General features: G+C 49.6%; 1 protein-coding gene across 4 annotated transcripts in view; it reads right to left on the bottom strand.

Annotated features, from left to right (window-relative positions):
- Positions 1 to 5,348: 5,348 nt before the first annotated feature.
- LOC113984566 (lethal(3)malignant brain tumor-like protein 3) overlaps positions 5,349 to 13,313 on the bottom strand; it is a 40,994-nt gene continuing 33,029 nt past the window's right edge. For 3 of the 4 annotated variants that reach the window (XM_027714650.2, XM_027714651.2, XM_039389925.1), the window contains 2 exons: positions 12,969 to 13,031; positions 5,349 to 9,349 (listed from right to left, as the gene is read on the bottom strand). In XM_027714650.2, coding sequence (XP_027570451.2) covers positions 9,221 to 9,349; positions 12,969 to 13,031 — 192 coding nt within the window. In that variant the 3' untranslated portion in view covers positions 5,349 to 9,220. The remainder of the gene's footprint in view (positions 9,350 to 12,968; positions 13,032 to 13,313) is intronic. The other variant, XM_027714652.2, reaches the window with a different exon arrangement.

Raw genomic sequence — 13,313 nt, 5'->3', positions numbered from 1 at the left:
ACTTAAGCACCTCTCAAGTGTTGGTGAGAGCCAAAGCTCCTGGCTGAGCTCTCCTGCCATGTCCAGTCTCCAGCTGGGGTGGATATTGATTTTTGGGGTCCATCAGCACGTTATGCTCCTCCTGGTTATCACCACAAGCTCTTTGTGGCTGCAAGTGGACAAGAGTTGATTTAGTCTGGGTTCATGTCCAGCCCTTTTCTTTGCTGTTCCAGGGGCAAACCCTGTATTTTTGTCCCACCTGGAAGAAAAGCTCCTTGGCTCCATGATCAGAAGCTCCAGATCCGAGTTTATGAAGGTTTTCTGTTTGTAGTGGGTGTAGAGTTTATTTGCAACATCCAGCTGGAAATACAGTGGTAACATGCAATAGTGGCATCCACGGCATTGCTCTTGGTTTTTAATGGAATTTGCTTGTAAACAGACATAAACAAGCACCAGCTTCGAGGCAGGAGAAAAGCTTTGGTGGCTCTGTCCTGGGGAAACCTTATGCAATAGTAAAAAAACCCAGAGCCTGTTTCCAGCGAGTCCTCATGAACATTTTATAAGAGAAACTGCCTGGGTATAAAAAGAAGTGACTCAGTGAAACTGGTAACGTTGAGCACAACTTTTGGTTTTGATCCAAAGCCAAAAATGCTTTATTTATTTGAAACGTAAACGGTTCCTTTATCAACTGCCTGGTTCAGGGGTTATTTAGGGCAGAAAGGTTGCTCAGAGCAGAGTTTCAAAAAATCCTGGGAAGCAGAGAAAGCAGCAAGGAAGACAGAAAACCTCTTGGCTGATTTATGGAGAGGAGGGTGGGAAAGGGGCCTCCCATCCCTTGGGAAAGCATTCCCGGAGCTGCCTTTGCTGGAGACTTGTTGCTGCAGTGAGATGAGCAGCACAGCCCGTGCTGCAACCACCAGCATCGCTCCCAGCCCACCAAGCACAGCTCTGATGGTCCTTTTCTGCTTCCAGCCCAGCCTGGGGTCTCCAACTGGTGAGCACAAAGATCCCAATGGCATCCCGGGCTGGCTCCCCTCGGAGCACTGGGGGATTCCCGCTCGTTTCGGGTCACCCCGTCCCCAGCTCTGGCTGTGGTGGGTACAGGGATGGTGCTGGATGGACCTAAATGGATCTGGTGCTGCTTGCTCTGGCTTATCCTGGGATTTCTGGCCGTGGGAAGGGTCTGCAGCCTGGCTTGGTGGGAACAAGGGAGGCTGAGATGCTGCTGGAGCTGCCCAGGAGCACCTTTGTGCTGTTTTATTGCGGGATTTGGAGGAGCTGGTGGGAAACCCCTGGGTCTGCCTTTGCCCTTCAATGCCTGAGGGACCCCCTGTCCTTGGCTGCTCAACCCACCACCTCCAGGTGGGATACAGGGGGCTTTGGGAGAGTGGATGATGTTGGGAAGGTGGGGAAAGAAGGGATGGGGGTAAAGAGAACGGGAAGCCTGTGGGGTCACGTGTATGTGCACAGCTTAGGGATGGGAAGGGAATTGATGATGGGAAAGTGGCAGAATTAACTGATTGCATGAAGAATTGATTGATGGGGAAGGAGATTCGCAGGCAGGAAAATGCCACAGGCACGACCAGAGGGAGGAAAAAAACCCGGGGAGAAAAAGGGAGGAGGTGCCACTGAGCTCTGAAAACTTAATTGGGTTAATTCTTTCAGCACGTGGTGCCCTGGCACGGAGAAAGGAGGAAGGAAAAAAAAACCTGTTTATGGGTAAGAAAATAAAAATCAATGTTTCAACCGTTGTGTTTCTTCTGAAATGAAGATGCTTGAAGTGTTTTCACTGAAACCAAAGCGTGAGACCTTCCCCAGCCATCGACCGGCAGCGCAGACGTGCTCGGGAACGGGGAAACTTATATTGCAGCCTCTTCTCTGGCCTTTTTCAACTCCATCCAGAAGAGAGACGAGTGTGAGACGGCGTGAAAAGCATCTGGAGACTCATTGAGTAGTTGGGTGGTCCCACTTGGAGCAGCAGAGACATAGCAGAGCTTCCCTGGGCTCCGGGCCTGCCAGGGATAACAAAGCCCAGAGCCACGGGCACCTGAGCTGGGAGGAAAAGCCTCCTTGGGGTTTTAGGAGGGTGCAAGAAGTGAAGGCATTTTAGCAACCCCTGACCCACAGAGCTGCTGGATTCCAGCACAGCCACGACCCCAAAACAATCTCGGTTTGGAAGGAGCTTTTGGGAGTGTCTTTTTGACGCTCGGGGAATTCGAGTCGGTTCGAGCGCGGAGCTGGAAGGGACCAGGCAACTCAGAAAAGCTCTTTAAAGCAGCACTGCTAAAAAAAAAGCCACCTTAGATCCCAAAAGGACCCACCACTGATGACACGTGAGGACACCAGGTTGATTCTGGTGAAGGCATAACCCTGTTTTTGAGGACAAACCACACCGAAAAAACACCCACTCCCAGATGGGACCTAATGGGGAGGGGTTTGCTGGGGGGATGCCAGAGCCCCCCACGCCAGCACCTCTCAGGGTTGTGGCACTGACACCCCCATCCCCTGCACAAACCTTCAGTGCATTTCTTAAAGAAACAGCTGGAAATGTTCCAGCAGCAAATGTATCCATCTCCAAAAAACCTCTCGCTTACACTGCCAGGGTCTGGCTGGCGAATAATGCAGAGAGCAGAAAGTGTCGTGGGGCAATTCATAAGCTCAGGCTGTTCTTGGTGGCCAGAAGAAGGAAATATGAGGGGAAGTGACAGGCAAAGTCAATAAATAGTGGAGTAAGTGCATTATTTGGGAAAGGCCTGGCACTGCTGCTGCTGGCTGGGGCACAGGGAGCACAGTTAAAGTCCTCCCTGGGCAGAGCACAGCCAGCCCTGTCCTTGAACCTCTCCAACCCCCCATTTGTCTCTTGTACCACTGTTCTCTCTCCCTCTCAAAGCTGGGATTTGCCCACCAGCTGCAGAGGTGCAGGATGGAGAGGGCAGGTCCTCCCTCCATCCCCTCATCCTTCTTTCCTGCTGGGGTTGGGCTCTCAGGGCAGTGAAGTTTGTCTTTACAGTTCCTGCTGAAGGGCAGTGGTAGGATCTGAGGGGTTTAAGGGGTCAGATCGGGGGGGGTGTATAGGAAATTAAGGCAGACACTTCCCCCCAAGGTCCCTGAAGGTGCAGGATCCAGCCAGTGTGCACGAGGAGGTCAGAGCTGGGGTCCTGTACCCACCCCTTGTACACCCACAGGTAACAGCAGCTTAACTGATAAAATCCTGATTTACACCTCAACCTGATGCAAAACCACAGTGAAAATCGGTGTTTAAAGGCACTTTAAAGAGCTTGGCTGCTGCTTTTTTAAATGAAATGCTCAGCAAAGCCACCTTTGAGGCAGCCCCTGGAGAGAAGCTTGGGGGGTGTGGATGCCTCCTCCACCCAGAGCAACCCTCCCACAGCCTCCAGAATCTGCCCTGGGCATGTTACACATGGAATCACAGAACCATGGAATGATTGGGGTTAGGAGGGACCTTAAAGCTCATTCCATCCCCTGCCATGGGCAGGGACACCTTCCACTAGCCCAGGTTGCTCCAAGCCCCATCCAACCTGGCCTTGGACACTTCCAGGGATACAGGGGCAACCACAGCTTCTCTGGGCAACTGTGCCAGAGCCTCCCCACCCTCAAAGGGGACAATTCCTTCCCAATATCCCATCTTACCCTTCCCTTTGGCAGTGGGAAGCCATTCCCTGTGTTCTGTCCCTCCATTCCTTGTCCCAAGTCCCTCTCCAGCTCTCCTGGAGCCCCTTTAGACACTGGAAGACTGGTGGTTTCTTCGTGGATTCCTTAATCCCTCATGGTGTCCTATCACAGGCCATCCCAGGACTCTGCCATCTTCCTGAAGCAGCTCCCAAAATTGAGTGTTGAACTAAAACCAGCAAGAACTTGTTCTCAGTACGAATCAATGTTTAAACTCTGCATTTTGGGGTCTGTTTCCCCTTCCCTAATGCCCCACTGGGCTTCTTTCCCTGTGTGCCCATGGCAATGATAATTAACTCACCTCTTCCTGCTCTAATTGCAATTCTCTGATAAACTGCAAAACACTGTGTAATGTGCCCCAAAATCAGGTGTTGAACTTTTCCTCCTGATCCCCCCCAAGGTTTCCCAAAGCCACACCTGCAGCAGGTCGCCCATCCCAGGGGATCAGGGCACGGAGTCACGTTGGCAGCTGAAGGTTTGCAAACCTCCTGAAACCAAAAGTATTGGAGATTTGGCTCCCAGCCATAATTCCTAAACTATCCCATCCTCGGGGTAAACATTTGCTCTCGTTTTTTTTTTTTTCCCCAAGGTTTTTTTTGCTTCTATTTAAAACCCTCAGCTTGTTTGTTTTTGTTACCGTGATCGGATCCCTGGTCTGGGGAGTTGGGAATGGCTGGTGCAGCCTCAGGAACATCCAACACTGCCTGGACTCTGCAGGGATGCCCTCGCACTTCTGAGATCTGAGTTTCTCTGTGAAAGGGTCTTTATTTCCCTGATGGAGAAGTTTGAACAGAGCAGGATGAATCAATCCCCCAAAAGGCTGACTGCACTTGCAGGTTACTCTGCTCAGGCAAACGTGGAATTTTTTTTTTTTTTGTCCCAAGTTTTTCTCCTTCGGGCAGGAAAAACCTGCAGTTATTCCATGTCAGCCCCCAATGGTTTGTCCTTCGTGCTGAGATCCTTGCACAATTCCCTGGTGGAATCTGCACACCCACTCGAGGGGCTGGAGGAGTCTCTGGAGAGTCTGGGAGGTTGTTGGCCTTGGCTGAGTGGGTTTGGAGTTTAGGGACTGGTACTTGCAAGGCCGAGCTCTGCTCCCATCACCATCAAGCCCCTCTGCTCTGGAGCCAGGCTGGGAGAGCTGGGGTGTCCATCCTGGACAAGAGAAGGCTCTGGGGAGACCTTGGAGCCCCTTCCAGTGCCTAAAGGGGGCCTACAACAAGGAGAGAGAGGGACTTCTCATATGGACAAGGGAAAATGGCTTTACACTGAAAGAGGGTAGGGTTTAGGTTGGATATTAGGGAAAAATTCTTCCCTGTGAGCATGGCAAGGCCCTGGCACAGGTTGCCCATGGCAGGGGGTTGGACTAGAGGGGCTTTAAGGTCCTTTCCAAGGATTCTATCATTAAAACCTTCTGTCAGCAGCAGAGGACAGTGAGGAATTGGGGATCAGGTGCAGCCACAGCCAAGGCTGGTGCTGCTCCGTGCACACATCAAGGAGAGCTCCAACACAGAGGTAAGAGACACAGAAAAAAAGGGATAAAAGATGAAAATGCTGCCTGTGTTGTGAGTGCCAGGTTTGGGTTTAGGGGGGAGGAAAACGTGATGACCATCCCACCCCAGTGAGAGCCAGCCCAGCAATCCTGCCCAGCCCCAGCCCCAGAATGAACAAACCAGCTCTGAACTTATATTAATTTTATTCACATTTCCAGAGGAAAGCATCGGTGGAGTGCAAGGGCATGGCTAGTGTTGAAAAGCTCAAGTATTTGGTTTCAAACAGGCAAACATTCCCGAGGCTGAGCCGAGCCTTCCTCCCTTCCCCTGCACGTGTTTCCAGTTCAAGTAACAGGAATCTCCAAAATAAGCTGGCTCATCACATGATGGAGGGGATGTCAGAAACTTTAAAGCTCTCTGTGGTATAAAATCCCTAAGCAGGGCATGAAAGTAGCAGGCAGGAAATCTTGTACAGCTGAACGAGCTTATCCCTGGGCTCAGTGCTGGGTTTTTCCCTCTGGATGAAGAGTTTTGCTGTCAGTGTCCAACCTTAATGGGATTCATTACCCAGAGCTGGAATTTGCTGCTACTGGATTACAAGGATGATCATTGGTGATGGCACAGAAAAATTCCAACAGGAGGAGAAGAAAAGGAGAAAAAAAAAAAATGATTGCTTTGGGATTCAAAAAAACAGGGATGCAGGAAGAAAAACAGAGCCAGGAATAAGACCCACTTGGAGAACTGAAACTTCCCAATTCCTCTGCTGGCCCACAGGAACTTGTCACAGCTCTGGGTGGCTTATGAGGAATATATTTGTATTTCTAAGTGGCTCCTGGGTTCAGCTGGGCCAACAACTGGTTGCTGCCGACATCCAGCAGACCCCAAATCCTCCCAGTCCCAGCTGGAACAAACCAGCCTCAGCTTTGTTCCCTGCAGAGCCACAACTTTTGGCTTTTTTTTTGCTTCAAAGTGCACGTTTCGAATGAGACAACAAGGCATCAAGACAAACCAAAGGCATCTGCAGAGCCCTGGCCTGGAGCAGGGCTGGGAACGGGCCTGGGGCAGAGTCTGGCAGCAGGAACAACTCATCAGGACACACAGGAAAGCAACAATCCCTGACACAAGTGCAACAGCATCAGCAACCCACGAATTCCTAAGTTATGGGGCTAAAAAGTGAGCTGGTTTAGCTGTTTTCTCTGTCTTGTAAATATTAGTGAGTTTGAAATCTCTTTGCCCGGTGAAGTCGCTGGATTTTATTGGAATACAGCTATATTTGGGAAAGGAGTGGGTAATAGATGTGTGCACATTCTTGCTTGCTCTGCAAAGACAATTATCAGATTACAAAAAAAGGCACAAGAAGCACATTCCTCCTTCTTCCAGCCCTAAAAGGTTCCTCCTTCCCCCCTGCTGAAAGCACTGTGCTGGCTGTCACTGAACAACCTCCAAGAACACATTTTCCTCTTTGATCCAGCTGGCTTGGAAGCCCCAAGGATTAAAGATTTCTCTTCTGTTTGAATAATTTCACTGACTAGAATCTCACTGCTTGTTTAACCGATTCTCTTCATCCTCCATCTATATATAGTAAAAAGAAATGAAATTAATATTATATTTTGGTTCAGTGCTAGAGGCAATCTGCTGTCCCCCAACTCAGGTTCCCAAAGGGAGGAGGTGAAACAGAAACTCTGGCAGGATTTGCTCGTTAGGAACAAGGGAAAGGCAAAATTGCACTCACCCCACCTGGCTGGGTGTCACAGAGAGGGAAACTGGAGCATGGAAAGGCTCAGGGTTATTTAGCAAGTCAGTGGAGAGCCAGGAATAAAACAGCCCAGCTCTGGATCCTCTGCTCCACTTGTCAGGAAACAATTTTGCTCTGCCCAGAAGGCGAGTTCTGTCTGAGCCCAGGACATGCCACTTACAATTCAAGTCTTCACGTTGATGCTGGATGTGCAGAGCAGGATAAAGGAATGGGACTCTTTGGTGAATATCCTGGTTATCAGACTAAAAATGCATTTTAATACACTAAATTAATCTCTTGCCTAGTCCTTACCACTGCAGTGAATTTCTCTCCTGCAGCTGCCTGGCTGATATTTAATGTTCCAGTTATTAAATATCCCACCTACCCTGTGTCTTCTCTGTGAAGGCTTAAACATCTTATAAAAAATAAGAGTATGGAAACAAACTGCTCTAAATGATTATTCCAGGACTGAATGGCTTCAGTGGGGTGGATTCTGCTGTATTTACAATTTTAAGGAACTTCCTACTTTAGGCAAGTCACCAGGACCTTCCCAGCAGCTGAAGGTTGGACAAAGGACGTGGGGGATGAGGGAAGGACTTTGTGTCACCACGTGGCCATGGACAGTGTGTTCATCCTGTTCCCAATGGCTCTGGGGAAGCAACACTGTTGGCAGAGATGCCAAGGGAGTTTGAGGTGCCTATGGATGGATTATGTCACCATGCAGTGCCCTGAGAAATTGCCACAGCCCTGGCAGAGGTAAACACACCTCCAGCACTTGGAAGGGCTCCCACATGCAGGATTCAGCCTGGCAGCTCTGGATGAAGGGCTCTGAGGGCTGTCTGAGCTAAGGTGGTCCTGGATAAACTCCACAAGAGCCAAATATCTCAGGGAGAGCATCCAGAGGGGGAACCAGGAGCTGCTGTGCTGCCAGGCAGGAGCGGGAACACCGAGGTGTTCACCCTGTCTCCCAAGGTTTCCATGGGAGAGGACAGCTCGGGAAGTAACAGTGTGGAAACCCCATCCAGGATGTCACAGTGCCATGGGCATGTTCCTAAAACTGGCTCTGTTCCTTCTCTGGCTCCGAGCAGAGCAGGAAGCCCTCGTGCTCCCACCAGGAGAGCACAGGCTGCCTGCACAGGGACACAGGCTGTGCTCCCTCCCTGATGCACCTCAGCTCTTTTGGGAAGTGATTCCCACCCCATTTTACTGTCTGTTTAAACCCTGATTCCTCTCCAATCCAACTTCCCTGGATGTGTGCTCTGCCTGCCCCACTCCTGAACAGGCAGAGGAGCTGCAGCTCTGCCCCACAGGACCCTCCAAAGTCCACCTGGAGGGGAGAAGGGCCAAAGCACTCCACACTCATCAGGTTGGAGTGTCCAAAAGAAAAGCCATTTGTTTCTAGGAAATCTGTTTACACACACACTGTGGCCACTGCTGGGTTTCCAACTCCCATTCCCAGCTTTTGGCTGACAGTGCAGAGGACAAGAACAAACCCATCCGGTCCCCAAGTGCTCCTGATTGTGCCATTTTGCCAGAAAATGTTCCTGGCCCAGAGAGCAGCTGCACAAAAGCACAGAGGGAGAACTACAGCTAAAACATTTATCCTTGTCTCCCGTGGGAGATTCCTTCCTGGGATCTTTTCCCACCCAAAGCCCACCTGCACAGGTCCTGGTGATCTAAACGAGGGTTCTGCTCGCTGGCAGAAGCAATGCCTGATGGAAACCCTCTGCCCACACTCCCTTCCTGCTGTGGTTTAAGCAGCCCAGCAGCCAAGGGGATCAGAAGCACCAGGATCAGTAGGAGACACTGGAATTTAACAGTCCTGAAAAGGTCAGCTCCTGAGTCACAGCAGTGAAGGATATGGGGGAGTTGCTTTAAGTGCACCTTTTTCCTCCTTCCTCACTCTCTCTTTCACACATACAGAACATGTTCAACTCACTGGTGATCACTCAGTCTCTCTTTCAGGCACTATCATGGACACAGAGTCAGTTTTACTCCAAGCTTTCCTCCTGCTCCTGCAGCTCCACCAATGCTACCCTGGATTCCCCTTAGAACCGGAGGTTTCTTCTCCATCTCCAAAAGAGATTGATATATCAAAACCAAATTCAATTACAAAATATAATAATAATCCTCTTCTTGGAAGTGAAGCTGCCCCATATTCCAGACTGTGGCAGGATTTTTTTATAACCTCAAAATATTTTGACTAAGTTCTACTTAAAATACATCCGAGTCCCGAAATCCGCCCGTTCGGCACATTGGAATGCTCACAGCTGAAGACCCATTCCCTGTGAATTCCTCGTGGGATGTGCCCAAAGGGCCCTTCTCAGTTGTCTTCTGCAGATTTGAACATGAGGATGGCGTTGTAGATCTTCAGGGCAGGGCCCAGCTTGATGCTGAGGATTTTAACGATGTCGTTCTGCTTGAGGAGCAGGAAGGCCTCGCCGTCGATCTGCTGGAGGTTGGGACACAACAAAAACAGGGATTAACCAGCAAGGGACAGGCAGGATTCCCACTTCTGGTCATTCCCTAGTCCTGGCACCCACACCCTGGGACGTTCCCAGACATGCTGCCCTTTCCAAGGATCACAGACCTCATCGCATTTTCCTACCAATGGAGAAGCCTCAGGGTGTGCTTACGGAGAGACCATGAGGTGCTTCTTCAACAGAATTTAGAGTCTCTAGAATTGCTTTAAAAAGCCAAAAATCCTACAGCCTATACACAATCTGTGGCCAGAAATTAGGTCAGAAAATCCAGAGTGCCAAACTATCCAAGAATTAATATACCACCCTGATCCATGACTGCCCCCACACAGACTCCTCCACCCCTGTTAAGCTGTTCAGGGTAAAAAATTAAAGGCAAACAACCTTTTTTTGGTCAGTTCTGCTAAAAACCTTACAGATGAGAACAATCCCTGAGATGTGAACATCTGGCTACTCCCACAACTGGGATGTTTTATGCCCACAGACAACAAGTCTCTGTTTAAAGGAGAAACAGGAGGTTCTTGTGAAATCCTTGTCAGTGGCACTAACTGGGCTTGCTCAGCACAGGGCAAAAGAAACCGTGTGCTGGATAGAACAAGGCATGGTAAAGTCTGGAAAAATCCACCAGCAAGGAGATATTCAATGAGATGCAAATTAAGCAAGTGATTAACACACTACCATGTGAAAATCCAGGATGCTCTAGGTAGCAGCGAGTGAAATCATGACAGACTATTTTAAGAAGAGGTTAAAAATTTACTTGAGCAAGAACATCCACAGAGACAACACAGATATAATTAATATAAACCCCAAATGCTGCAGGGAAGAAGTGAAAGATTAATGGACACAGACAAACAATATGTGTCTCCCTAAGTTATTCCATTAAAGTCCATTTACAGGGACTGACAGTGTCTCCTCCTCTCACTTGATGCTCACCAGTGCAGCAGACAAGGAGGGACACTCAGCCCAGCCAGAATAACAGTTCTGCTATTTTTGTTGCCTTCCCAACTGGAATTTTTTTGGATGTCAATGACTGGTGCAAGAGGAAACACTGAGTAAACTCGGGCAAACATCTGATTAAAGCAAAGAGTGGGAGCCAGGAGATTTGGGTTCCCCACCTCTCACCACACAAGAGCCCCTTAGCAAGTTATTTAACCTCCCAGTTAAGTAACTGGGAGGAACTGGGAAGTTAATTCCTCCAATGGGAATGCCAGCAGTGCTCCCAGCCCACAGATGGCCACACAAAGTCCCCCAATCTTATTTTCAGGCTGCCCAGAGTCTACACTGCTGCAATGAACATGTTAAAAATAGCTTGAAACAAATGGGGCTGCTGTTTAAATTAAATAATAGAGTCAAGAGGAGCAGAAAACTGCTGGAAAACAGTCCTACATTTCGAAATGCTTTGGAGTCCAATATTATTCCTGTGCTTCATTTTCACTGCATTGCCTCACACATGCTTATTTTAAACAGACCTGCCCTGAACTGGACCTAGAAACAAGTCTGTGCTTTATTATTCATTTCTTTGTTCCATCTTATTTGGATGGTTTTTAAAATTCTGTGCACAATTTGTTCTCTTCATTCCTAATGTAAGCAGCAACTTATCCCTGTCCAGCCCCCCGCCAAGAGGAGTCTACCAGGGATTTATTTCTCCTGGATGTGGAGCACTTGGAGGCTGAGCCCAGCTAATGGACAGTGTGGGGGAGCTCAGCTCTCCTGTCACTCACACCTACACTCTGGCCAAAGCCAAACTGCTAAAAGGGTTTTAATTTCAAACTGACAATTTGGGTTGAGCGTGAACTTGTAAAAACAATGCGAGCTCCTAAAATTTGGCACAGGGAATCACACTTGGAGGCTGCAGGAAATAAGGGATTAAAATAGACCGTGGCTATGACACTGTCAGAACTAGAAAGGAGAGGCTGCTGTTTAAATTATGGCCATGAGAAATACAATAAAATACATGGAGAATGGTTGGATTCATTACAAGATTTGCTTGGTACAGTTTATCTAGCACTCTTACCTCTAAATACATCTTCCCTAGAAATCAGGATGCACCTTTTCCACTCAGCTACACTGAAAGATTGGTTCATTTAAATAAATTCCACTATTCCCACTATATTCAGTTAAAGATTTGTCACACTGTGGAGAGTGCTTTTTGCAAGCCTCCATTTCTTTTGCTCTCTATTTTGTGTGTGTCTGCATGTTTTTTAAAGCAAGGGGAAGGAAAGCACAGATACATAAATCCACAAAATGCACTGCAGCCTGACTGACCCTGAACAGGAGCCAGCTCTGGAGCAGTGAACTATCACAAACCTGCCCTTTCCAGTCACTGCAGTGAAGCAGAGGAGGCACAGCCCCTCCCTGAGCCCTCACAGCCAGAGCAGGAGCTGTCACAGAGCCATGGAATGGGTTGGGTTGGAAGGGACCTTAAAGCTCATCTAATTCTACCCCCTGCCACGGGCAGGGACACCTTCCGTAGCCCAGGTTGCTCCAACCTGGCCTTGGACACTTCCAGGGATTCCAGGGGCAGCCACAGCTTCTCTGGGCAACCTGTGCCAGGGCCTCCCCGTCCTCACAGGGAAGAATTCCTTCCCAATATCCCATCTAATTCTGCCCTCTGGCACTGGGAAGCCATTCCCTGTGTCCTGTCCCTCCATCCCTTGTCCCCAGTCCCTCTCCAGCTCTCCTGAGCCCCTTTAGGCCCTGCCAGGGGCTCTCAGCTCTCCCTGGAGCCTTCTCTTCTCCAGGGGAACCCCCCAGCTCTCCCAGCCTGGCTCCAGAGCAGAGGGGCTCCAGCCCTGGAGCATCTCCGGGGCCTCCTCTGGACTCACTCCAGGAGCTCCACATCCTTCAGATGTTGGTTCCCCTGGACCTGGAGGCAACTCTGCACGTTGGGTCTCACTGGGCAGAGCAGAGGGACTGAATCCCCCCCTCACATCCTGCCTGGGCTGTGGGATGAGCCCAGGACAAGGTTCATCCCTGCAAATTCATCGGGGGCTCACAAAGAGTCTCCAAGTACCACCTGCAATGGAAGTGGAAGCTGAAGCACTCAACAGCCCCCACCTATGATCCACCTAAACAAGTGTGCCAAAAACCAGGACAGCCTTATCCCCTGCCTGCAGAGGACTCCCAAAAGCCACGGTGAACACACCAGGAACAGGGAACAAGCCCAGCCCAGCCCGTGGCAGCAATGACAGGACACGCCACAGGCAGGACACGGTGTGACTTCCCAACCTCTCCCTGTTCAAGGAAAGGTTTTCCTCCTGCTCTCACCCCATGGGGGAAGCCAGCAATTCCTGGGAAACCCTGTGCCTGCCAGGCTCCCCAGGAGCACATGTCCTCGTTAGAGGCAGCAGATGAGATCCTCCCCACCCCACTCCAACAGGACATCTTTATAGTGGTGCCAAAGCCACGGCACAACGGTCCAAGACAGGATGTTCAGCACAGGCTCCCTGATTGGAACTGCAGGGGAAATTTAAAGCAGCAGGATGCAATTAGCCATGCTGGAATACAGCCTCCTGAATGCCACAGGCTCTGGAATGACAGGGCTGAGCAGGTCTGTGCTCACAGCCCAGGGGCAGGGCACGCTGCACTTACCTCTTCCCTGAACACAGACGCTTGTTCTTTGCAACCAGGCAAACGCTGGATGAAGCTCACCACCTGGAATTCCAGGGAAGAAACGTGGACAATTAAAATGGGACACTGTCGAGCAAAAAGCTCCTATTTCTGTACGAGTTCTTTATGCAAAAATTTTTACAACTTTAATACTTAAAACTCTCCCATTAATGAAGGATATATTTCTGGGTTGCTGCTGCAACTCCTCTGCATATTCTGGTTACCAGCAATAACTGTCCCTGTTGCCATTTGACCATTTCTCTCCCTGCTCCTCCAGTCCTCTAAAACACCCTCACAAAATCAACATTATTTTTCCAGATTAAAAGC

Source organism: Pipra filicauda, unplaced genomic scaffold (genome assembly GCF_003945595.2).
Source record: "Pipra filicauda isolate LSUMZ 115617 unplaced genomic scaffold, ASM394559v2 scaffold78_size3787270_pilon, whole genome shotgun sequence".
Lineage (NCBI taxonomy): Eukaryota > Metazoa > Chordata > Aves > Passeriformes > Pipridae > Pipra > Pipra filicauda.
Note: the sequence above shows the minus strand (reverse complement) of the source record. Positions and strands in the feature narration are given on the sequence as shown.